We start from the raw sequence: 23,948 nt of genomic DNA on the forward strand, positions 1-23,948 counted from the left end.
GGGCTGGAAAAGTGGTAGGGAACAGGAAGAACATTGGATTTTGGCCAGAAAAGGGGTAAGGAATGGGAAGAGCTACGGATTTTGGCCATCAAAGGGGTAAGGAATAGGAAAAGCAGTGGGTTTGGGCTGGAAAAGGGGTAGGGAAGGGGAAGTATGATGGATTTCGGCTGGAAAAGTAGTAAGGAATGGGAAAGGCATTGGATTTTGGCTGGAAAATGAGTAGGAAAGGGGAAGAACATGGGCTTTTGGCTGGAAAAGGGGCAGAGAATGGGAAAGGCATTGGATTTTGGCCAGAGAAGGGCTAAGGAATGGGAAAATAATTGTGTTTTTGCTGGAAAAGGGGGAGGGGATGGGAAGAACGACGGATTTTGGCTGGAAAAGGGGTAGGGAATGGGATATCGGGGTTGGATGCTCTGACTCCTTGGATGCCCCTCCCTCACCATGGCAACAGCCCCCATTGACGACGGAGTGGTCCCCACAGCCCGGGCGCAAAGGTCGCTGCCCTTTATTAATTCCATGATAAAATCCACATGAAAATTCCCTGCGGACACCGAGAAGCACCGAGCGCAGGGATAAGCAATAAAACGAGGTCCTGCTCGTTAAACTCCCCGTCCCTGCACCTCCACTCCCTCCAGGATGGGATTGGAAGCAGGAAACGGGACCGGGAGAATCTCCAAGGAGAAATCCCGCCTTCCCAGAGCGCCAGGTGGATCCATGGCTTCAGCGGGTGGCCAGGATCTCTTCCGTGGCCAAACGGATGAGGCGGTGGAAGTCGAAGGAGAGGTATTTCCTCCAGAAGCGGCGATCGCGGCCGTAGATCTGTGCCGGGAAACAGGGGCTGCCTGCATGGAAAGGGCAGGGAAGCTCCCGGTTAGGAAAGAACGGGCAAGGAGTGCCGGAGCGGGATGGAAAAAAGCCCAAATCGATCCTATCTACATCCAAATCTATCCCAACCCCATTTCATCCCGTCCAAATCCACCACATTCCATCCCATCCAAACCCATCCTATCCAAATCAGAGCCTCCCTTCTCTTACCGATGCCGTGAAATATCCTGGCTATGGCCCTGCCGGAAAACTTCTCATCCTGGCGGATGGCAAGGAAGTGGCGGATGTCGGCACGGATCTGGTTCTCCCACTCAGGTAGCTGTGAAGGAAAGGACAGGGCAAGGAGAAGTCACATCCCTCTTCTTCCTCACCCTAAATCCACCCCATCCCATCCATATCCATCCCATCCCAAGACACCCAAAGCCATCTCATCCTATTCAAAGCCACCCAAAGCCATGCCAAGAAACCCAAAAGCCACCCAAGGCCAACCCATCCCATCCAAGTCCATCCCATCCCACCTAAGTCCATCCCATCCCACCTAAGTCCATCCCATCCCACCTAAGTCCATCCCATCCCACCTAAGTCCATCCCATCCCACCTAAGTCCATCCCATCCCACCTAAGTCCATCCCATCCCAAGACATCTAAAGCCATCTCATCCCATCCCAAGCCACCCAAGTCCATCCCAAGCCATCCCACCTAAGTCCATCCCATCCCAAGCCATCCAAGTTCATTCCATCCCAAGCCATCCAAGTCCATCCCATCCCATCCCAAGCCACCCAAAGCCATCTCATCCCATCCCAGGACACCCAAAGCCATCCCAAGCCACCCAAGTCCATCCCATCTCACCCAAGTCCATCCCATCCCAAACCACCCAAACCCATCTCATCCTATTTAAAGCCATCCCAAAGCCACGCCAAAGCCACCCAAAGTCATCCAAGTCCATCCCATCCCATCCAAACTGGAGATGCTGTGCTCCAGGAACACCGGCCAATGGGCAGAGCCGGGAGCAGCTCCCAATAAAAGTGAATTTTCTCACTTTAGGAGCACCGAGATCTTCCTTCTCCTCCTCTTCCTCGTGGCCACGTTCCCCATTAGGTTCCTTCTGGAAGTAAGCTCCGAGCAGAGCCTTCAGCCGCAAACTCCGCTGCTCCTCCTCCTCCTCCAGGTGGGGACCGTAGCTCTGGAATGCCACACTGCGCTCCACTGTCAACCTCCTCCCTTTCCCAGTACCAAAACGGGCCCCAAACTGGGAGAGACTGGGAAGCGTGGGGCCACCACGGGGAGGGGGCTGCAGGGGTTGGAAGGGTCTTTTCCACCCACGCTCACCTCTGGAAGGCCTGGAAGCAGGAGCGGAGTTGGCCAAGAGCCGCCTTTTCCCGGGCCACCACCCTTTGGTGGAGGAAGTTGGAGATGGAGTCCAGCTCCTGGTCAGAGAGGTCACCGTAGGCATGGAAGTGGAAGGACAAGCCTCCAAACTCCACCAGGATCCCGCTTTTCCTCTCGCTGTTGCCACCATCTGAAGGCCCCAAGAGCCGGATATGAGCCAGGAGATCCGGCACCTACTGAGATCCGAGGGTTTTCCTCCCCCATCCCACAAAGTATCCGGGATGCTGGTACCTTGCCGGAGGCACGGATCCCACTGGAGCTGACGCAGGGCACGTTTCACCAACGCTACTTCCCAACCCATGGAATCACTCAACGAGACCACATCGAATTCCACGGAGCTGGCGTGGCTGTGATCCCTTCCTGCCAGGCGTTCCCGGGCCAGGAATACGGCGACGGGTGGAGAGCTGAGGACAGGAGAGACCAGAAATCTGCTCTTCCTTCTCCTCGGAGTTTGAGTTTTCCCTCCACCAAATCCCAGCACCGCTGTGTGGCTCCCATCCAGCACAGAAGATGCTGAGGCTCCGGTTCTGACCTCCGTGCCGTGGTCCGGAGCTGACGGGATCCTCCATAGCACATGAGCCGGCAGGAGGAGTAGGTGGGAGGCAGGAGCTCCAGCCAGCGCTGTGGATGCAGCTCCAGGTAGCACAGGAGGGTCTCGATGCCTGCAGGAGAACATCCCAGATTCCATCCCTGGTCCCCAGCGCCGCATGTTCCAAGGGCTCCATCTCCGATTCCCATATCTCCCAGGGGAAGATTCAGGTTCAACAGGTTTTGAGGGCTCCATCCCAGCTCCTGGGCTCCATCTCTGATCCTCGGGATCAGCGTGTCCTGAGGGCTCCATCCCTCATCCCAGGCTCCATCCCCAGTCCCTCATCCTGAGCTCGGCATCCTCCAAGGGTTCCATCCCTCATCCCAGGCTCAGCATCCTCCAAGGGCTCCATCCCTCATCCCAGGCTCCATCCCCAGTCCCTCATCCTGAGCTCGGCATCCTCCAAGGGTTCCATCCCTCATCCCAGGCTCAGCATCCTCCAAGGGCACCATCCCTCATCTGAGGCTCCATCCCCAGTCCCTCATCCTGGGCTTAAAATCCTCCAAGGGTTCCATTCCTCATTCCAGGCTCCATCCCTGAAATCCAGTTGTCAGCACACTCCAAGGGCTTCGCCCCTCATCCCAGGCTCCATCCCCAGTCCCTCATCCTGAGCTCGGCATCCTCCAAGGCCTCCATCCCTCATCCTGAGCTCAGCATCCTTCAAGGGTTCCATCCACCATCCCAGGCTCCATCCTTCATCCCAGGCTCCATCCCCAGTCCCTCCTCCCGGGTTCAGCATCCTCCAAGGGTTCCATCCCTCATCCCGGGCTCCATCCTTCATCCCAGGCTCCATCCCCAGTCCCTCCTCCCGGGTTCAGCATCCTCCAAGGGTTCCATCCCTCATCCCAGGCTCCATCCTTCATCCCAGGCTCCATCCCCAGTCCCTCCTCCCGGGTTCAGCATTCTCCAAGGGTTCCATCCCTCATCCCGGGCTCCATCCCCAATTCCCGTTCTCAGCATGCTCCAAGGACTTTGTCCTTCATCCCAGGCTCCATCCTCAGTCCCTCATCCCAAGCTCAGGATGCTCCAACGCTTCCATTCCTCACACCAATCTCAGCATGCTCCAAGGGCTCCATCCATCCCTCATCCTGGTCTCCATCCCAATCCCTGGATGAAGGCTCCAGGAGAGCATGAAGCTATGGGAGATCCCGATCTCCAGGTTCTCAGTTCAGATCCCATGTCCTCCTCACCTTCCTCCCGGAGATCCAAGGACTCCACCGTTTCTTGGATGGGAACGGCTCGCTCATGCTTGTAGCACACACGGGGTCCACTCTGTCTCATCCCGTTGCCGTCCTCCTCATTCTCCAAGACCTCGGCCACCTTGGAATCCTCCACATGCCCATCCTGCGAGGAATGGTGGTATCACCAGGTTAAAGGATGGGCCAACTCTTGGCTTCCTCTGGGGACATCCTATAGTCCTTCTCCTGGTCAGATCCTCCACCACAGGTGTTTCCAAGAAGGATTGAAGCTCCATGCTGGGACCATCCAGCAATTAAAGTGCTTTCTACCAATGTCCACGTGGAGACCCACGGCAAGTAGTGGCCCTCAGGGTTTCATACTGGTCTGGGACAAGTGGTGGCCCTCAGGGGTCCATAGTGGTCTGGGACAAGTGGTGGCCCTCAGAGGTCCATACTTGTCTGGGACAAGTGGTGTCCCTCAGGGTTCCATACTGGTCCATGACAAGTGGTGGCCCTCAGGGGTCCGTACTGGCCCATGACAAGTGGTGTTCCTCAGGGGTCCGTACTGGCCTGGGACAAGTGGTGGCCCTCTGAGGTCCATACTGGTCCATGACAAGTGGTGGCCCTCAGGGTTCCATACTGGTCTGGAACAATTGGTGGCCCTCAGGAGCCCATACTGGTCTGGGACCAGTGCTGTCCCTCAGGGGTCCATACTGGGACCAGCGCTGTCCCTCAGGAGCCCATACTGGTCTGGGACCAGTGCTGTCCCTCAGGGGTCCATACTGGGATCAGTGCTGTTTAATGTCTTCATCAAAGACACAGACAGTGAGATCGAGGGCACCCTCAGCACGTTTGGAGATGACACCAAGCTGAGGGGTGTGGTTGTCACACCAGAAGGATGGGATGGCATCAAGAGGCACCTGCACAAGCTGGAGAAGTGGGGTTGGGTGAACCTCAGCAGGTTCAACGAGGGCAAGGTCCTACAGCTGCGTTGGGAATATCCATGGTTTCAGGATAGGATGGAGGATGGTGTGATGGAGATCAGCCCCGAGGAAAAGGACTTGGGGTGCTGGGGCAGGAGAAACTCCACATGAGCCACAACGTGCGCTCACAGCCCAGAAACCACCCGTGTCCTGGGCTGCATCCAAAGCTGTGGGACCAGCAGGACCAGTGAGGGGATTCTCCACCTCTGCTCTGCTCTGGTGAGACCCCACTTGGAGTCCTATGTCCAGTTCTGGAATCCTCAACAGAAGAAGGAGATGGAACTGTTGGAATGGGTCCAGAGGAGGCCATGGAGATGGTCTGAGGACTGGAGAACCTCCCATCTGAGGACAGGCTGAGAGAGTTTGGGGTTGTTCAGCCTGGAGAAGGCTCCAGGGAGACCTTAGAGTGACCTTCCAGTACCTGAAGGGGCTCCAGGAAAGCTGGGAAGGGACGTTTTCCAAGGGCACAGAATGATGGGACGAGGGGGAATGGCTTTAAACTGGGAACACGCAGATTTAGGTGGGACATGAGGAGGAACTTCTTCACGACGAGGGTGGTGAGACACCGGAAGATGTTGCCTAGGGCAGTGGTGGCTGCCCCATCCTGGAGGTGTTGAAGGCCACGTTGGATAGGCCTTGGAGCCCCTGATCCAGTGGAGATACCACTGCCCATGGCAGAGGGGTTGGAACTGGATGGGCTTTAAGGTCCCTTCCAACCCAACCCATTCCACGAGTCTACCTCGTTATCTCATCCTTTAACGAATTAAGGCACTGGCAAAGCCATAGGAATGGGATTTTTCCTTACCTTGACCACATCCCGGTGTTTCCGGTGCAGCTCCAGGCACTTGCAGGGAGAGAAAACTTTCTCCACCAGCTTTTGGATGGTGAAGAAATCCACCGTGTCACCATAAATGTGGCGCCGCAGCTCGTGGAGATCCGCGCCCTGTGGAAACGGCGAGGAACATTAAGGAAAACCCCAAAAATGAAGGGAAAAAAAATCCATCTGTGCCACCAAAAAAAGCATCACCTCTGGGTCCAGGAAGAGGTGGCAATGAGCAGGTTCTCCATCTCGTCCTGCCCGGCCGATCTCCTGCACGTAACTCTCGAAGTTCTTGGGCATGTTGTAATGAACGACGCCGCGGACGTCCGGTTTATCCAAACCCATGCCGAAGGCTACCGTGGCCACCACCACGCGGAGTTGGCCGCTCATGAAGTTGTTCTGGACACGGCGGCGTTCGGAAGCGGAAAGGCCGGCGTGGTAAGCGTCCGCAATCCACTTGAGTGGGCGGTGGACGCTCTTGGTTGCTAAAAGAAAGAGGAGAAAGAGGTTTTAATGGTGTTTAACGGTTTCCAACGGGAAAAAAAACTGGCTGCAAAGGCGTCCAACATCTCCATGGATGACCTGAATAAAGGGATGGAATGGACCCATCCAGCTGGGAGGAAGGGTTGATGTGCTTGAGGGTAGGGAGGATCTACAGTGGGATCTGGCCAGGTTGGATCCATGGGATGGAGAGCTGGAAGGGTCTACAGAGGGATCTGGCCAGGCTGGATCCATGGGATGGATGGAAGGAAGGGTCTACAGAGGGATCCGGCCAGGCTGGATCCATGGGATGGATGGAAGGAAGGGTCTACAGAGGGATCCGGCCAGGCTGGATCCATGAGATGGAAAGCAGGAAGGGTCTACAGAGGGATCTGGCCAGGCTGGATCCATGGGATGGATGGAAGGAAGGGTCTACAGAGGGATCCGGCCAGGCTGGATCCATGAGATGGAAAGCAGGAAGGGTCTACAGAGGGATCTGGCCAGGCTGGATCCATGGGATGGATGGAAGGAAGGGTCTACAGAGGGATCCGGCCAGGCTGGATCCATGAGATGGAAAGCAGGAAGGGTCTACAGAGGGATCTGGCCAGGCTGGATCCATGGGATGGAGAGCAGGAAGGGTCTACAGAGGGAACTGGCCAGGCTGGATCCATGGGATGGATGGAAGGAAGGGTCTACAGAGGGATCTGGCCAGGTTGGATCCATGGGATGGAGAGCAGAAAGGGTCTACAGAGGGATCTGGCCAGGCTGGATCCATGGGATGGAGAGCAGGAAGGGTCTACAGAGGCTGAGGCCAATGGGCTGAGGTTCACCAAGGCCAATTGTTGGGTCCTGCATGGGGGCCACAACAACCCTGAGTGGCTCCAGCCTTGGGAAAGATCCGCTGGAAAGCTGCCCTATGGAGAAGGACCTGGGGGTGTTGGTTGACAGTGGCTGAACATGACCCAGCAGTGGCCCAGGTGGCCAAGAAGGCCCACGGCATCTCGGCTTGGATCAGAAACACCGTGGCCAGCAGGACCAGGGCAGGGATTGTGCCCCTGGACTTGGTGAGACCACAACTCGAGTCCTGGGTTCAGTTCAGGGTCCTTCACTCCAAGAAGGACATTGAGGGTTTAAAGCGTGTCCGGAGAAGGGAACGGAGCTGGGAAGGGTCTGGAGAACAAGGGTTATGAGGAGCAGCTGAGGGACCTGGGGTGGTTTAGCCTGGAGAAAAGGAGGCTGAGAGGAGACCTTGTCGCTGTCTACAACCACCTGGAAGGAGGTTGTGATGAGGTTGGAATTGGTCTCTTCTCCCAAGTGATAGGATGAGAGGAGTTGCACCAGGAGTGGTTCAGATTGGACCTTGGGAACAATTTCTTCATGGAAAAGGTTCTCAGGCCCTGGCAGAGGCTGCCCAGGATGGTGGTGGAGTCCCCATCCCTGGAGATGTTTTAAAAGCCGAGGAGATGAGGTGCTCAGGGATGGTTGGACTTGATGATCCCATAGGTCTTTTCCAACCTCAGGATTCTGTGATGAAATCGGGGATGGAAACAAGCAGGAAACCCTTCCTGGGTGGAAAATCAGCAGGATCAGAGCTGCTGCTCCCCAGAGCTCCTCGTTAGGTGCCAGAAGTCGTCAAGCCCTGGTTGGTTTGGAACTGAGGTGACCTGATCTCTCCTGCCTTCAGCAAACAAAGGAGCTGAGGGAAACGATCCCGGGAACCAAACGTTTCCAAGCGCTCCCGAGGGAGAATTCGGCCACGGAACCACATTATGGATTTGGAGGGAAGCTAAAGATTCCAAAAGTCCTACCTGGGAGGTTTGGAAAGCAAAACCCCACCAGTTTCTAGAGACTTCAGGGTGAGGAACCTCCCTGGAGCCCCCAAAGTGTGGTTCATTCCCTAGGGATTCTCCTTTCCAGTGTGGATTCACCAGATGGGACATTTTGGGCTCCTTTCGGAGACCGAGGTTGTGTTGCCTACCCTTTGTTTTCTTCTTTTGGGCACTGCCCGGTGCTCCGGAAGGATCCCTGAGGAGTATTCCTTGGAGACAGGTCCGGATGAGCGCCGCGATGCGAGTCGTCTCCTCCCGCCGCGTGCAGTAGACGATGATGGAATCCAAACATCCAAAACGTTCTCCTCGCAGCAGGGAAATCAGGGCCTGTGGACAGAGAAGGAGGTCCTCAAAAAGGGCTGGGAATCATGGAATCATGGAATCCCTAGGCTGGAAAAGGTCTTTGAGATCATCACAGCTCTGGTCCTGCTGATTTTCCACCTGGCCAGATCCCTCTGTAGACCCTTCCTTCCATCCATCCCATGGATCCAGCCTGGCCAGATCCCTCTGTAGACCCTTTCTGCCCTCCATCCCATGGATCCAGCCTGGCCAGATTCCTCTGTAGACCCTTTCTGCTCTCCATCCCATGGATCCAGCCTGGCCAGATCCCTCTGTAGACCCTTCCTGCTCTCCATCCCATGGATCCAGCCTGGCCAGATCCCTCTGTAGACCCTTCCTGCTCTTCATCCCATGGATTCAACCTGGCCAGATCCCTCTGTAGACCCTTCCTGCTCTCCATCCCATGGATTCAACCTGGCCAGGTCCCTCTGTAGACCCTTTCTGCTCTCCATCCCATGGATCCAGCCTGGCCAGATCCCTCTGTAGACCCTTCCTTCCATCCATCCCATGGATCCAGCCTGGCCAGATCCCTCTGTAGACCCTTCCTGCTCTCCATCCCATGGATCCAGCCTGGCCAGATCCCTCTGTAGACCCTTCCTGCTTTCCATCTCATGGATCCAGTCTGGCCAGATCCCTCTGTAGACCCTTCCTTCCATCCATCCCATGGATCCAGCCTGGCCAGATCCCTCTGTAGACCCTTCCTTCCATCCATCCCATGGATCCAGCCTGGCCAGATCCCTCTGTAGACCCTTCCTTCCATCCATCCCATGGATCCAGCCTGGCTGGATCCCTCTGTAGACCCTTCCTGCTCTCCATCCCATGGATCCAGCCTGGCCAGATCCCTCTGTAGACCCTTTCTGCTCTCCATCCCATGGATCCAGCCTGGCTGGATCCCTCTGTAGACCCTTCCTGCTCTCCATCCCATGGATCCAGCCTGGCCAGATCCCTCTGTAGACCCTTCCTGTCCTCAAGGTGATCCACACTCCCTCCCAGCGTGGTGTCATCCATGAACTTACTAAAGGTCCATTGTACCAAAGCCACACATCTTCTGGCCTACAAGATGCGCCCGGAATCCAGCATCACAGAGACAAATCCGATTCCTTTAGGCCCATCCTTGTCCTCACCTCATCCCTCTCGCGGTCCATGGAGACGGTGAGGCACAGGTTGGGTGGCACGGCGGCCAAACGCACCGCTATCCCTTCCTCCGGTGCGATGCCGAGGTGTTGCGCCACGTCTCGTGCCGTGGCCGAGGTGGCGGTTGCCGTCAACCCCAGGAAGCAGCGGACGCCCAAGTGATCCCGGAGAACCTGGGGAGAAGAAGAAAGAAGAACCAGTTGGTGTCCCTCATGGCCACAATGGGTTCCCACCACTCAGGATGGGTTTTTTCCCACCTCGCACCTTGCAGAGCCGCAGGTAACAAGGACGGAAGTTGTGGGACCACTCGGAGACGCAATGAGCTTCGTCGATGCAGGCGAAGGCCACGGGTGGCAGCCGGTCAGCAGAGGACAGGCAGCTCCATCCCAATCCGCTGCCACCAACCAGGGCCTCAGGAGACAGCAGAAGCACCTGCACCTCGCCTTGCCTCACCTACACCAGGAAGAGCAGATCCGGGAGCGCCGGGATCAGGGAGGAGAGCGGCACGAGGGCTGCTTTATGCGCTCTCCAAGGACAATGGTCTGGTGTCCATCAGGACACGAGTGCATGAGCATCATGTCCTTCACCGCTCTTTCAGTGAGGACGTTCTTTCCGATGTCCAATCTAAACCTCCCCCAGCGCAGCTTGAGACCATTCCCTCTTGTCCCATCTCTGGTTCCTTGGGAGAAGACACCAACGTCCACCTCACCGCAAGGTCCTTCCAGTGATGAGGTTTCCCCTCAGCCTCCTGTAGGCTAAACAACTCCAGATCCCTCAGCTGTTCCTCACAACCCTTGTTCTCCAGCCCCTTCACCAGAGCATTTGTTCTCCAGACACGCTTCAACCCCTCAACGTCCTTCTTGGAGTGAAGGGCCCAAAACTGAACCCAGGATTCAAGGTGTGACCTCACCAAAGCCAAGTTCAGGGGCACCATCACTTCCCTGGACCTGCTGACCACACCATGGCTGATCCAAGATGCCGTTGGCCTTCTTGGCCACCTGGGCCACTGCTGGTTCATGTTCAGCCACTGTCAACCAACACTTCCAGGTCCTTCTCCGTGGGGCAGCTCCAGCCTCTCAATGTCCTTCTTGGAGTGAGGGGCCCAAAACTGAGCCCAGTATGCCAAAAAAGATGGGATGGTATCCAGAGGGACCTGGACGAGCTGGAGAAGTGGGGCTGGGTGAACCTCAGGAGGTTCATCAAGGCCAAGGACCTACACATCGGTCAGTGGTTTCAATCCAGGATGGGGGATGACGTGATTGAGAGTGGCCCTGAGGAGAAGGACTTGGAGTTGCGGTGGATGAGAAGCTCAGCGTGAGCCGGCAACGTGAAAGCCAACCAGAAAGCCAACTGTGTCCTGGGCTCCATCCAAAGCGGTGTGGCCAGCAGGGCCAGGGATGGGATTCTCCACCTCTGCTCTGGTGAGACCCCACCTGGAGTCCTGTGTCCAGTTCTGGAGAATCCCCAACAGAAAATGATGGAACCTTTGGAACAGGTCCAGAAGAAGCCATAGAGACAATTGGAGGGCTGGAGAACCTCCGCTACGAGGACAGGCGGGGAGAGTTGAGGTTGTCTCTTCACCTTGGAGCAGCTTCCAGTATCTGAAGGGGCTCCAGGAAAGCTGGGGAGGGACTTTTTCCAAGGGCATGGAGTGAGGGGATGAGTGGGAATGGCTTTAAATTGGAAGGAGGAAGACTTAGATTGGACATTAGGAAGGACTTCTTCACACTAAGGGTGGTGAAGCCCTGGTCCAGATTGCCCCATCCCTGGAGACGTCGAAGGCCAGGTTGGATGAGGCTTGGAGCAACCTGATCCAGTGGGAAGTGTCCCTACCATGGCTGGAACTTCAAGGTCCATTCCAACCCAAACAATTCCAGAATTCCATGATCCTCCCTTGGAGCTCCCACTCTCTCACCTTCTCCATCACCGCTTCCCGCTGGGCTTTGGTCATGTTGGAGTGGACGCAAGCGGCCTTCAAGCAAGGTGGCAGCCCCGAGACCTGAAAGCGAATCCCGTTGTCCGCACTGAACCCACTTGGACCTCAACCTCCCTGGTTTGGGCACCTTTGAGCCTTCAACGGACGCATCCGGCAGCATCCGAAGAGGGATTGAGGTGGGAGAACCAGGATATGGGAGCGGTACCTGGTCGTTCATCAGGGACACCAGTGGGGAGACCACCAAGGTGATGCACTTGGAACGTTTGTGGTAGAGGTAAGCGGGAAGCTGGTAGCACAAGGACTTCCCCATTCCCGTGGATAACACCACCAGCGTGGAGAGACCTGGAAGAACAAGAGTTGGAGACAATCCGATTGCTCTACATGGAAGGAGATCTCAGAGAACCTAAAATCCATGGAGGAAAGAAGGTTCTGGGAGAAACAAACCCACCTGAGAGGATACGCATGATGGCCACCTCCTGGCCGGGGCGGAAGGAGCTGTATCCCAGCGTCTTGAGAGCTGCAAACACCTCCTCCGGAGTCTCTGCTGGGAAAAGGGATGAGGTCAAGATGGGATCATTGGAGCTGGAACCTTCCGGCATCGCTTCAGGTCATACCTTGGACCTTCCCATCTGGTTCCAGGTTGTAGAGAGGCTCCATGGGTGGTGGGGGAGCGGGTGGCTCGTACGCCGGCCTCCACACATCCAGGTACGGCAGAGCCTCTGGAGCCTCCTCGGATCCTTCGCGCTCACTGCTTCTGCTCTCTGCGGGAATAAAGCAGCAGTTGGAACCCACCACCTCCCAGGAGACCAAGCTGAGGATTGAGGTTGTCACACCAGAAGGATGAGATGGCATCAAGAGGGATCTAGACAAGCCGGAAAAGTGGGGCTGTGGGAACCTCAAGAGGTTCAACAAGGCCAAGGGTAAGGTCCTACACGTGGATCAGGGCAATCCATGGTTTCAAAGCAGAATGGGAGACAACATGATTTGGATCAGCCCTGCGGAGAAGGACTTGGGGTGCTGAGGGAGGAGAAGCTCCAGGTGAGCCACAACGTGCGTTCGCAGCCCAGAAAGCCACCCGTGTCCTGGGCGGCATCCAAAGAAGGACCAGCAGGACCAGAGAGGGGATTCTCCCATCTCTGCTTTGCTCTGGTGAGACCCTATTTGGAGTCCTGTGTCCGGTTCTGGAGTCCTCAACAGAAGAAGGAGATGGAACTGTTGGAATGGGACCAGAGGAGGCCACGGAAATGATCTGAGGGCTGGAGAACCTCTGCTATGAGGACAGGCTGAGAGAGTTGGGGTTGTTCAGCCTGGAGAAGAGAAGGCTCCAGGGAGACCTTAGAGCAGCTTCCAGTACCTGAAGGGTCTCCAGGAAAGATGGGGAGGGACTTTTTCCAAGGCCAAGGAGAAGAGGAGATGTCTTTAAATTGGAAGGGGGAAGATTTAGATGGGACATTAGGAGGGAATTCATCACGATGAGGGTGGTGAGGCCCTGGAAGACATTGTCCAGAGAAGCTGGACAATGGTTGCCCCATCCCTGGAGATGTTGAAGGCCAGGTTGGATGGAGTTTGGACCAACCTGATCCAGTGGGAGGTGTCCCTGCCCATGGCGCGGGGTTGGAACTGGATGGGCTTTGAGGTCCCTTCCAACCCAACCCATTCCATGATTCTAGGAGACGCATCCCAGGTTGTCAAAACCTTCAGATCCTGGACAAAACCTCAAGGGAGCACAAACTTCCCATGAGGAAAAGGAAAAGATTCCACGGCTCCAGGAGCTCATCCCGGCACCCGCCACAGCGCGGTGAGTCCTGGCTCCTCACCGGAGAGCTCTGGGCAGACGGTGTTGGTCCGGCGAGCAACCTCTTCCAGCGTGGGCAGTGGAGCTTCCTCCTCCTCTTCCTCCTTGGAATGGCCATTCTCCTCCGGCAGTTGACTGGCCGTCATCCCTACAGGTGGATAAATGCCTCTCTTCCTTAAATCCATGCTAAAGAAACCACCTTCCCATGAGTCACCATCCCAAAAAAAATCCTTAACCCAACAACAAGAAGGTAGGAAAAGCCCAACCGTCGATTCCCAACCTCCGCTCCGGCACAACCACATCCCAACCCAACCCATGGCTTTGCCAAACCAACTCCAGAATCCGCTGTCGGAAGCCTTACCTCGGCTCCGACACGACGATGCCCAATGTCCCGTTCCACCGCATCGGAAGCAGACGCTGGAGTTTCGGATTTGGAGGGATCCACCACCTCCACCGAAGTGTTCCGCTTTCTTCTGCCACTTCTGCTTCCAAACCTGCGGAGCAGCTCCGATTCCGGTCATTTTTATACTTCTTATTGTTATATTTACCTTATTTTTTTACTTCCCCGCTGTGGTTTTTTTCCCGGTTTAAACATTCCAAGCTTTAAAAAGAAAGGCAATTCCCTTCCAGCTGATGCTCCCAGAGCCAATCCCGAAGGATTTTGCGTTAATTAATGGGGAGAGATTAAAGAAATACAAGGGTTTTGTAGCATAGGAAAGGTAAAATATGGGAATTTAAGGAATAACTCGGAGACGAGGAAGAGGCGGAAGGCTTTTATATTCCTCCCGGAGCAGATGGAGTGGAATTTGACTGGGAATTTGGTGATGCTGACAGTGTCAAGGCAGGACCTCACCTGCTTCCGAAGGCGATTTCCCCGCAGGGCGAAACCTCGGACGTGGGATTTCCTCTTCAGGTTGAGCCGGATGAAGTTGCCGCCTCCCTTCGGAGGTGCTCTGCGGGAAAGAGGGGGGATCGGTATAGAGCTTGGATGGGGAAAGGGAAGAGATGGGGATAGATCCGGGATGGGGATGGGGAAAGGGAGGGGATGGGGAAGGGGATAGTTTGGATGGGGAAAGGGATAGAGTTTGGATGGGGATAGGAAGGGGATGGGATGGGGAAAGGGACAGAGCTTGGGTGGGGAAAGGGATGGGATATGGGATAGAGCTTGGATGGAGAAAGGGATGGGATCGGGATAGGGATGGAGTTTGGACAGGGAAAGGGATGGGATGGAGAAAGGGATGGGATCGGGAAAGGGACAGAGCTTGGATAGGGAAAGGGATGGGATAGGGACGGAGTTTGGATGGGGAAAGGGATGGAATCGAGAAAGGGATAGAGTTTGGATGGGGAAAGGGATGGGATCGGGATAGGGATGGAGTCTGGATGGGGAAAGGGATGGGATCGGGATGGAGTCTGGATGGGGAAAGGGATGGGATCAGGAAAGGGATAGAGTTTGGATGGGGAAAGGGATGGGATCGGGATAGGGATGGAGTTTGGATGGGGAAAGGGATGGGATCAAGAAAGGGATAGAGTAGAGTTTGGATGGGGAAAGGGATGGGATCGGGATAGGGATGGAGTTTGGATGGGGAAAGGGATGGGATCGGGATAGGGATGGAGTTTGGATGGGGAAAGGGATGGGATAGGGATGGAGTTTGGACGGGGAAAGGGATAGGGACGGGATGCGGAAAGAGCTCGGATCGGGAAAGAGATGGGATTGGAAAAGGGGCTGGATGAGGAAGAATCTCAGGGAATAGAGCTTGGACAGGGAAAGGCTGTTGAAGGCCAGGTTGGATGGGGTTTGGAGCAATCTGATCCAGCGGGAGGTGTCCCTGCCCACGGCACAGGGTTGGAACCGGATGGGCTTTGAGGTCCCTTCCAACCCGAACCATTCCAAGCTTCACCCTACGATCCTACGACAGCAGTTGGATCTACCTGGCAGCCACAGCTCTACGGGTGGGTCTGGGCTTCTCCTCTTCCTCCACCTCCCCCAGGATGTTTTCCAAACGATCCGATGCCTTCCTGCTCTCCTTTGGGGTTACCACACGCTCTTCCTCCTCCTCCTCTTCCTCCTCGGATCGGTTCATCCCATTGGCAGCACCAAATGCTCTCTCGGATGATCCTCGCCGGAGCTTTGCAGGAGTCTCCATGCCACCTCCACCATCTCCAAGTGGCCTTTTCCTCCTGGAATCTCCCACCAACGTTGTTCCCCCAACATCCTTCTCCAGGGGGGCTCCTCCGCCCTCTCCTTGTGTCCCACCCAACGTAGTCTCTTTGTCCTCAGGTGTCTCCTGGCACCTCTGGAGCCAAGCGGGATCCAGCGATCCCATTCTCCGTGCCACCGTCCGCTTCAGCTGCTGGAATTTATTGGGAAGTGGCGTCGTGGGGGCTTTTGAGCTCGCGGTGAGGATGATGGGGGCCAATTCCGACACGGAGGGAGGAAGGATGAGGTCTCCATGCTCGCTTCCATCGCTCCGTGAAGCCCCGGATGGCGTCGGCGATGGGGCTTTGTCACCTGGATTGGTCGGAAGCGCGAGGACAGCCGGGGTCTTCCTAGGAATTGGGGTCCTCTTAGGAGTTGGGGTCCACCTCGGCGTCAGGGGGGGCTCCTGAGGATGGGGGTGGAAGGAGATGAGGGGGGAAGGATGGATGGACAGGAGGGAAAGAAGGGATGGACGGAGGGTGAGAGCGTCCTCCGGAATGTTGTGCCCCACCTCAAATCAAAGGGGACCTTTGGGGGCCATCTGGGGGGGCCCCTGCGCCCCGATCCATCCCTGCGGACAGCGGAGGGCTCTGGGATTTTGGGGGGCTCTGGTAGGAGAGGGCTGCGATCTTGGGGGGCTTTGGTGGGAGGGGGCGATGATTTTTAGGGGGCTCAGGAAGGAGGGGGCTGGAATTTGGGGGGCTGTCATTTTGGGGGGCTCTGGTGGGAGAGGGCTGCGATTCTGGGGGGCTTCAGGGCGGGACTGGGATTTTAGGGGGCTCTGATAGAAGGGGGCTGTGATTTTTGGGGGGCTATGGGAGAAGAGGGTAGCAATTTCAGGGGGCTGCGATTTTGGGGTGCTCTGGAGGAAAGGGGTTGCAATTTAGAGGGCTGTGATTCTGGGGGGCTCTGGCAGAAGGGGGCTGGAATTAGGGGGGGCCAGGATTTTGGGGGGCTTTGGTGGGAGGGGGCTGTGATCTTGGGGGGCTGGGACTTCGGGGGCTACGATTTTGGGGGGTTGCAGGAGAATAGAGCTGCGATTTTGGGGGCTGTGATTTTGGGGGGCTGTGGCAGGAGAGGGCTGTGATTTGGGGGTCTGCATCTGGAATGGTGGTGATTTTGGGGGTCTCTGATTTTGGGGGTCTGTGATTTTGAGGGCCACAATTTTTGGGGGGCTCTGAGAGGAAGGGGGTTGTAGTTTTGGAGGCTGAGATTTGGGGGAGCTCAGGCAGGAGGGGACTGTGATTCGGGGGGGGCTGCGATTTTGGGGGGTTCAGGTAGTAGGGGGCATGATTTTGGGGGGCTGCGATGGGAGAAAGTTGCAGTTTGCGAGGCTGCGATTTAGGGGAGCTGCGATTTGGGGGGCTGTGATTTGGGGGGGCTGTGATTTTGGGCGGCTCTGGCAGGGGAGGGCTGTGATTTGGGGGAGCTGCAATTTTGGGGGGTTCGGGCAGTGGGGGGCATGATTTTGGGGGGCTGCGGCAGGAGAAAGCTGCAGTTTGGGAGGCTGCCATTTAGGGGGGCTGTGATTTGGGGGGCTGCGATGTTGGGGGGCTGTGGCAGGAGAGGGCTACAGCTTGGGGGGCTGTGATTTGGGGAGGCTGTGATTTGTGGGGGCTACAGCAGGAGGGGACTGTGATTTGGGTGGCTGTCGCTGAAGTGGTGATGATTTTGGGGGGCTGTGATTTGTGGGGCTGTGATTTGTGGGGGCTACAGCAGGAGGGGGCTGTGGCTGTAGTGGTGATGATTTTAGGGTGCTGTGATTTGGGGGTGCTGTGATTTGGGGGTGCTGCGGCTGAAGTGGTGATGATTTTGGGGGGGCTGTGATTTGGGGGTGCTGTGATTTGTGGGGCTGTAGCAGGAGGGGGCTGTGATTTGGGGGGGCTGCGGCTGAAGTAGTGATGATTTTGGGGGGCTGTGATTTTGGGGGGCTCTAGCAGGAGACGGCTGGGATTTTTTGGGGGGCGCTGTGATTTTTGGGGGGCTCCTGACCTTGCCGGCCGTTCCCAGCTTGGCCCTCAGCCTCCTCCCATAGAGCTGTGCCGAGGGCTCGGTGCCGGCGTTGCCGCGGCTCAACTTGGGGGGTCTCGGCTGTCGGTTGAGGTGTGAACCCCAACAACCGGAGTCCGGCACCTGCGGAGACACCGGCAAATCCACCCCTGGAACCCCCAAAAACTACTGAAATCCCAACATTTGAACCCCAAAATTGCTTATCTGTGGGGTAGGGTAGGGGTGTCCCTGGGATGAGGGGGTGAGGGGGTCCCTGGGATGGGTGGGGGGGTCTGGGTTGGGGAGGGGGGTCCCTTGGGTGGGGGGGTCTGGGTTGGGGGGGGTCCCTTGGATGGGAGCGACTGTGTTAAGGGAGGTTGGGGGGTGTCCCGGGGGGGGGGGGGGGTGGGGGTGGGGGTGGGTTCTTCGGATGGGGGGGGGGGTGTCTGGGTTGGGGGAGTCCCTCAGATAGGGGGTCCCTAAGATTGCGGGAGTCTGGGTTGGGGGGGGGGGTCCCTAGGATGGGAGCACCTGTGTTGGGGGGGGGGGGGGCCTGAGGTGGGGGGGCTGGGTTTGGGGGTCCCTGGGATGGGGGGGGGGGGTCCCTGGGATTGGGGGGGTCTGGGTTAGGTCAGGCTGGGGGGCTCCCTGAGATGGGGGAGCTGGGGCTGGGTTAGGGGGTCCCTGGGATTGGGGGGGGTCCCTGGGACCTGGGGGGGTCTGGGTTAGGGCAGGCTGGGGGGGTCCTGAGATAGGGGGGGCTGATTTGAGGAGGGCGGGGGGGTGTCTTTGGGATGGGGTGGGTGGGTTAGGGGGGGTCCCTGGGATGGGGAGTGCTGGGTTAGGGGGGGTCCCTGGGATGGGGGGTCTGGGTTAGGGGGGGTCCATGGGATTGGGGGGGCTGGGTTAGGTCAGGCTGGAGGGGGTCCCGAGACAGGGGGGTTGGGTTAGGGGGTCTCTCGGATATGGGGGATGATTTGAGGGGGGGTCCCTGGGATGAGGTGATCTGGGTTAGAGGGGTCCCTGGGATGGGGGGCTGGGTTATGGGGGGGGTGTCCGGGATTGGGGGGAGGGGGTGTTTCTGGGTTTGGGGGGTTCCCTGGGATGGTGGGGGAGTGAGGGGTCCCTGGAATGGGGGGGATAGGTTAGGGGGATCCCTGGGATGGGGTTGCTGCGTAGGGGGGGTCCCTAGGATGGGAGTGGGTGGGTTAGGGGGGGTCCCTGAGATGGGGGTTCTGGGTTAGGGGGGGGTCCCTGGAATGGGGGGGTCTGGGTTGGGGGGGTCCCTTGGATGGGGGGGCTGGGCTGGGTGGGGTCCCTGGGATGGGGGGGCTGGGTTTGGGGGGTGTCCCTGGGATGGGGGGGGATGAGGGTTCCCTGGAATGCAGGGTCTGGGTTTGGGAAGTGTCCTTGGGATGGGGGTGCCGGACTGGGGGGGGTTCCTGGGATGGGGGTGCCAGGTTGGGGGGGGTCCCTGGGATGGGGGTGCCAGGTTGGGGGGGGGTCCCTGGGATGGGGGTGCCCGGTACCTGCTCTGCAGTCGGGGTCTCCACGGCTGCCGCGGGGCCAGGGGGACTGAGCTGGGACGTCTCCTGCTCCTCCCGGTGCCGTTTGAGCGCACGGTATTCCCTGTAGAGCCCTGCAGGAGAGGCTGGAGTTGGGATTCCACGTATCCAGAACTTGGGATGGAACCATGGAACACCCTGAGCTGGACAGATCCCAACCAGGACCATCAAGTCCAGCTCCTACGGACTCCAACCCCAATTTTCACACCCTGAGGGCATCGGCCAAACTCTTCGGGAAAAATTGGCTCCAGGACTGCTTTCCATGGAGACCCTTCCAGTGCTCCACCACTCTTTGGGTGAAGATCATTCTCCTGATGTTCAACCCAACCCTCTCCTGGCTCATCCTCCGGCCGTTCCATCATGTCCAGAAGGAAAAACTCAGCACCTCCTCCTCCTCTTGTGAGGAAGATGAAGACCACGATGATGTTCTTCTACTCCATCTCTTCTTCTCCAGCCTCAACCAAGAGGTTGACTGCAGACCAGAAGACTTCAGTGGTTCCTCATGGCTTCTCCTCTAAGCCCTTCACCAACGTCGTGGTCTCCTCTGGACACTCCCCAGGAGCCGTAGATCCTTTTCATCCCTCAACTTCTGACCCTTTTGGTCCTGCGGCTTTGGATTCTTTTGATCCTTTGTCTTCTGATCCTTTTGATCCCATGGCTCCAAATCCTTTCATTCCCACTCCTTTGGACCCTTTTTGTCCTGCAGGTTTGGATCCTTTTGATCCAGCACTTTCTGATCCTTTTGATCCCTTGGACTCTGATACTTTTCATCCTACACCTTCGCACCCTTTCTGATCCCATCGCTTTGGATCCTTTTGATTCCATGGCCTCGGATCCTTTTTGTGCTGCTCCTTCCGATGATTTTGATCCTATAAGCTTCAGATCCTTTTGATTCCGCACCTTCACATCCTTTTTATCCCATGACTTTGGATCCTTTTGATCCCTTGGACTCGGATACTTTTCATCCCACACCTTCGCACCCTTTTTGTCCCATGGCTTCAAATCCTTTTGATCCCACGCCTTTGGACCCTTTTTGATCCACGGCTTTGGATCCTTTTGATCCCTTGGACTCGGATACTTTTCATCCTACACCTTCACACCCTTTTTGATCCCATGGCTTTGGATCCTTTTGATTCCATGGCCTCGGATCCTTTTTGTCCTGTGCCTTCCGATGATTTTGATCCTATAAGCTTCAGATCCTTTTGATTCCGCACCTTCACATCCTTTTTGTCCCATGACTTTGGATCCTTTTGATCCCACGGCTTTGGGTCCTTTTGATCCCATGCCTTCTAATCCTTCTTGTCCCACGGCTTTGGATACTGTTGATCCCACTGCCTCAGATCCTTTTGATCCCTTGGATTCAGATACTTTTCATCCTACACCTTCGCACCCTTTTTGTCCCACGGCTTTGGATCCTTTTGATCCCACAGCCTCGGATCCTTTTGATTCCACACCTTCACATCCTTTTTGTCCCACGACTTTGGATCCTTTTCATCCCATACCTTCAAATCCTTTTGATCCTACACCTTCAAATCCTTTTCGTCCCACACCTTTGGATCCCTTGTAGCCTGTGCCCTCGGATCCTTTTGATCCCACAGCTTCAGATCCTTCTGATCCTGCGTCCTGGGCTGTCCTCTGGTGAGACCCCACCTGGAGTTCTGTGTCCGGTTCTGGAATCCTCAACAGAAGAAGGAGATGGAACTGTTGGAACGGGACCAGAGGAGGTTCCAAGGATGATCCGAGGGTTGGAGTACCTCTGCTACGAGGACAGGCTGAGAGAGTTGGGGTTGTTCATCCCGGAGAAGAGAAAGCTCCAAGGAGACCTTAGAGCATCTTCCAGTACCTGAAGGAACTCCAGGAAAGCTGGAGAAGGACTTTTTCCAAGGGCATGGAGTGATGGGACGAGGAGGAATGGCTTTAAATTGGAAGAGGGAAGAATTAGGTGGGACATTAGGAGGAAATTCTTCACGATGAGGGTGGTGAGGAACTGGAAGAGGTTGTCCACAGAAGTCACAGCTGCCCTATCCCTGGAGGTGGTTGAAGGCCAGGTTGGATGGGGCTTGGAGCAACCGGATCCGGTGGGAGATGTCCCATGGGACGGGGTTGGAACTGGATAGGCTTTGAGGTCCCTTCCAACCCAACCCAACCCACTCCATGATTCCATGGAGGTCCAGCTCAGGATGAGGATGGGACACGGGGTGCGAATCCAGCTCAGCGATGACCCCCCCACACCCACACCCCCACAAAGCCCCTCCACATCTCCTCTGCCCTTGTTGGGGCTCCCAAGACCCCCCATTTCCCCTCCCGGGATGTGGGGGTCACGGTGGCCACTCACTCCTGGTCTCCTCCGGAGCCGCCTCAATGTCAGCCTGTGAAGCAAACCCAGCGGAGAGCGTCATTCCAGGCTGGGGGGGGGGGGTCGTTAGCCTAATTATCACCCCCCACCTTAATGAGAGAGAGGGATCCCTGCGATGGGAGGGGCTGGGTTAGGCTGGGAGGGGGTGGGGTAGGAGGTTTGGGGGGGTTCCTGTGATGGGGGGGTGGATTAGGGGGGGTTCCTGTGATGGGGGGGGTGGGTTAGTGGGTTTTAGGGGGGGTCCCTGTGACACAGGGGGTGGGTTAGAGGGTTTGGGGGGGGTCCCTGTGATGATGGGAGGGGGATTAGAGGCGTTGGAGGGGGGGGGAGCTGTGATGGGGGTGGGTGGATTAGTGGGGCTTTGGGGGTGTCCCTGTAATGGGGGGGCTAGGTTAGAGGGTTTGGGGGGGTCTCTGTGACGATGGGAGGGGGATTAGAGGCGTTGGAGGGGGGGGGAGCTGTGATGGGGGTGGGTGGATTAGTGGGGCTTTGGGGGTGTCCCTGTAATGGGGGGGCTAGGTTAGAGGGTTTGGGGGGGGGTCTCTGTGATGATGGGAGGGGGATTAGAGGGGTTTGGGGCATTCCTGTGATGGGGGGGTGGGTTAGTGGGGCGTGGGGGGGGGGGGGAAGTCCCTGTGATGATGGGAGGGGGATTAGAGGGGTTTGAGGGTTCCCTGTGATGATGGGAGGGGGATTAGAGGGGTTGGGGGGGCCTGTGATGGGGGGTGGGTGGGTTAGTGGGGCTTTGGGGGTGTCCTTGTAATGGGGGGCTAGGTTAGGGGGTTTGGGGGGGGGGGTCCCTGTGATGATGGGAGGGGGATTAGAGGGGTTGGGGGGGTCCCGGTGATGGGGGGGACTGGGTTAGGGGGGCTGGGGGAGGTCCCAGTGATGGGGGAGACTGGGTTAGAGGGGCTGCTGGGGGGGAGGGGGTCCCAGTGATGGGGGGGACTGGGTTAGAGGGGCTGGGGGGGGGGGGTCCCAGTGCTCGGGGACTGGGTTAGAGGGACTGGAGGGGAGTCCCAGTGATGGGGGGCTGGGTTAGAGGGGCTGGGGGGGAGGGGGTCCCAGTGATGGGGGGAATGGATTAGAGGGGCTGGGGGGGGGGGGGAGGCAGTGATGGGGGGGACTGGGTTAGAGGAGCTGGGGAGGGTCCCAGTGGTGGGGGGAGGTTAGTGGGGCTTTTGTGGGGGATCCCTGTAATGGGGGGGCTGGGTTAGGGGGCAGGAGGGGATCACTGTGATGGGGGAGCTGGGTTAGGGGGGGTCCCAGTGATGGGGAGGACTGGGTTAGGGGGGCTGGGGGGGGTCCCAGTGATGGGGGGCTGGGTTAAAGGGACTGGAGGGGAGTCCCAGTGATGGGGGGGACTGGGTTAGAGGGGCTGCTGGGGGGGAGGGGGTCCCAGTGATGGGGGGGTTGGGTTAGAGGGGCTGGGGGGGGGTCCCACTGATGGGGTGCTGAGGGGGGGTCCCCACTGATGGGGGACTGGGTTAGAGGGGTTGGGGGGGTGGTCCCAGTGATGGAGGGGACTGGGTTAGAGGGGCTGGGGGAGGTCCCAGTGATGGGGGGGACTGGGTTAGAGGGGCTGGGGGAGGTCCCAGTGATGGGGGGGACTGGGTTAGAGGGGCTGGGGGGGGGGGGTCCCCAGTGATGGGGGGCTGGGTTAGAGGGGATGTGGGGGGGGTACCAGTGATGGGGGGGATTGGGTTAGAGGGGCTGTGGGGGGGGTCCCAGTGATGGGGGGGACTGAGTTAAAGAGGCTGGGGGGGTCCCAGTGATGGGGGGCTGGGTTAGAGGGGCTGGGGGGGGTGTCCCAGTGATGGGGGGCTGGGTTAGAGGGGATGTGGGGGGGTCCCACTGATGGTGGGCTGGGTTAGAGGGGATGTGGGGGGGGTCCCACTGATGGGGGGCTGGGTTAGAGGGGATGTGGGGGGGGTCCCAGTGATGGGGGGAATGGATTAGAGGGGCTGGGGAGGGTCCCAGTGATGGGGGGCTGGGTTAGGGAGTTTGGGGGGGGGTCCCTGCTATGGGGGGGGGGGCTGGATTAGGGGTGTCTCTGTGATGGGGGGCTAGGTTAGGGGGGCTAGGGGTCCCGTGAGTTAAGGGGTCTCTATGACAGGGGGATCCCCCTGGCCGCACCTTCCCCGGTTTCCTCCTCCACTGCCGCAGGAACGCTTCCTCCCAGCCCTTTAGCATCGCCTTCAGCTCCCGCCGCCGCTCCATAGCGGGAGGGACGCGGCGCGCTCGGGGCAGCGCGCGAAAACCCCGCTCCCGCCACTCCGGGCCAATGGGAGCGCGGGATACGTGACGGACAGCGCGAACGACCAATGAGAGCGCAGGAAGGCGGGGCCGAGCGCAAAACGCCCGCCCTCGGCGCGTCTCGGCCAATGGGAGAGCGGAACACGTGACTGACAGCGCGAGCGGCCAATGAAAGTGGGAGGGCGGGAATGGGCAGAGGAATCAGCCAATGAGCGGTGAGGAGGGGCGGGTACAAGCGCGAAGGGCTTTGGGCCCACCCCCAGCGGCGAATCGTGCGCTGTGATTGGTT

The 23,948-nt window shown here is 57.8% G+C and overlaps 1 protein-coding gene across 4 annotated transcripts; it reads right to left on the reverse strand.

Moving 5' to 3' along the window:
• Positions 1 to 500: 500 nt before the first annotated feature.
• Positions 501 to 23,856, reverse strand: RECQL4 (RecQ like helicase 4). Of its 4 annotated transcripts, none has more exons than XM_054060330.1 (24): positions 23,540 to 23,856; positions 21,383 to 21,416; positions 19,012 to 19,121; positions 17,486 to 17,626; positions 15,226 to 15,899; positions 14,150 to 14,249; positions 13,658 to 13,790; positions 13,319 to 13,444; positions 12,116 to 12,262; positions 11,950 to 12,042; positions 11,707 to 11,843; positions 11,481 to 11,564; positions 9,830 to 10,018; positions 9,556 to 9,738; positions 8,242 to 8,419; positions 5,991 to 6,268; positions 5,769 to 5,906; positions 3,993 to 4,146; positions 2,746 to 2,875; positions 2,445 to 2,617; positions 2,154 to 2,343; positions 1,864 to 2,020; positions 1,036 to 1,144; positions 501 to 842 (listed from the first exon to the last, which is right to left on the reverse strand). In XM_054060330.1, exons 1-24 carry the CDS (start codon positions 23,621 to 23,623, stop codon positions 721 to 723), a joined length of 3,864 nt encoding a protein of 1,287 aa, XP_053916305.1. In that variant the 5' UTR covers positions 23,624 to 23,856; the 3' UTR covers positions 501 to 720. The 4 variants fall into 4 exon arrangements, 3 of the variants coding, with proteins under 3 accessions (XP_053916305.1, XP_053916304.1, XP_053916306.1); XM_054060329.1 differs by having other exon boundaries at positions 11,950 to 12,045; XR_008448816.1 differs by lacking the exon at positions 501 to 842 and having other exon boundaries at positions 1,037 to 1,144; positions 1,864 to 2,007; positions 11,950 to 12,045.
• Positions 23,857 to 23,948: the final 92 nt, after the last annotated feature.

This window comes from Cuculus canorus, chromosome 2 (assembly GCF_017976375.1).
Source record: "Cuculus canorus isolate bCucCan1 chromosome 2, bCucCan1.pri, whole genome shotgun sequence".
Taxonomy (NCBI): Eukaryota; Metazoa; Chordata; class Aves; order Cuculiformes; family Cuculidae; genus Cuculus; species Cuculus canorus.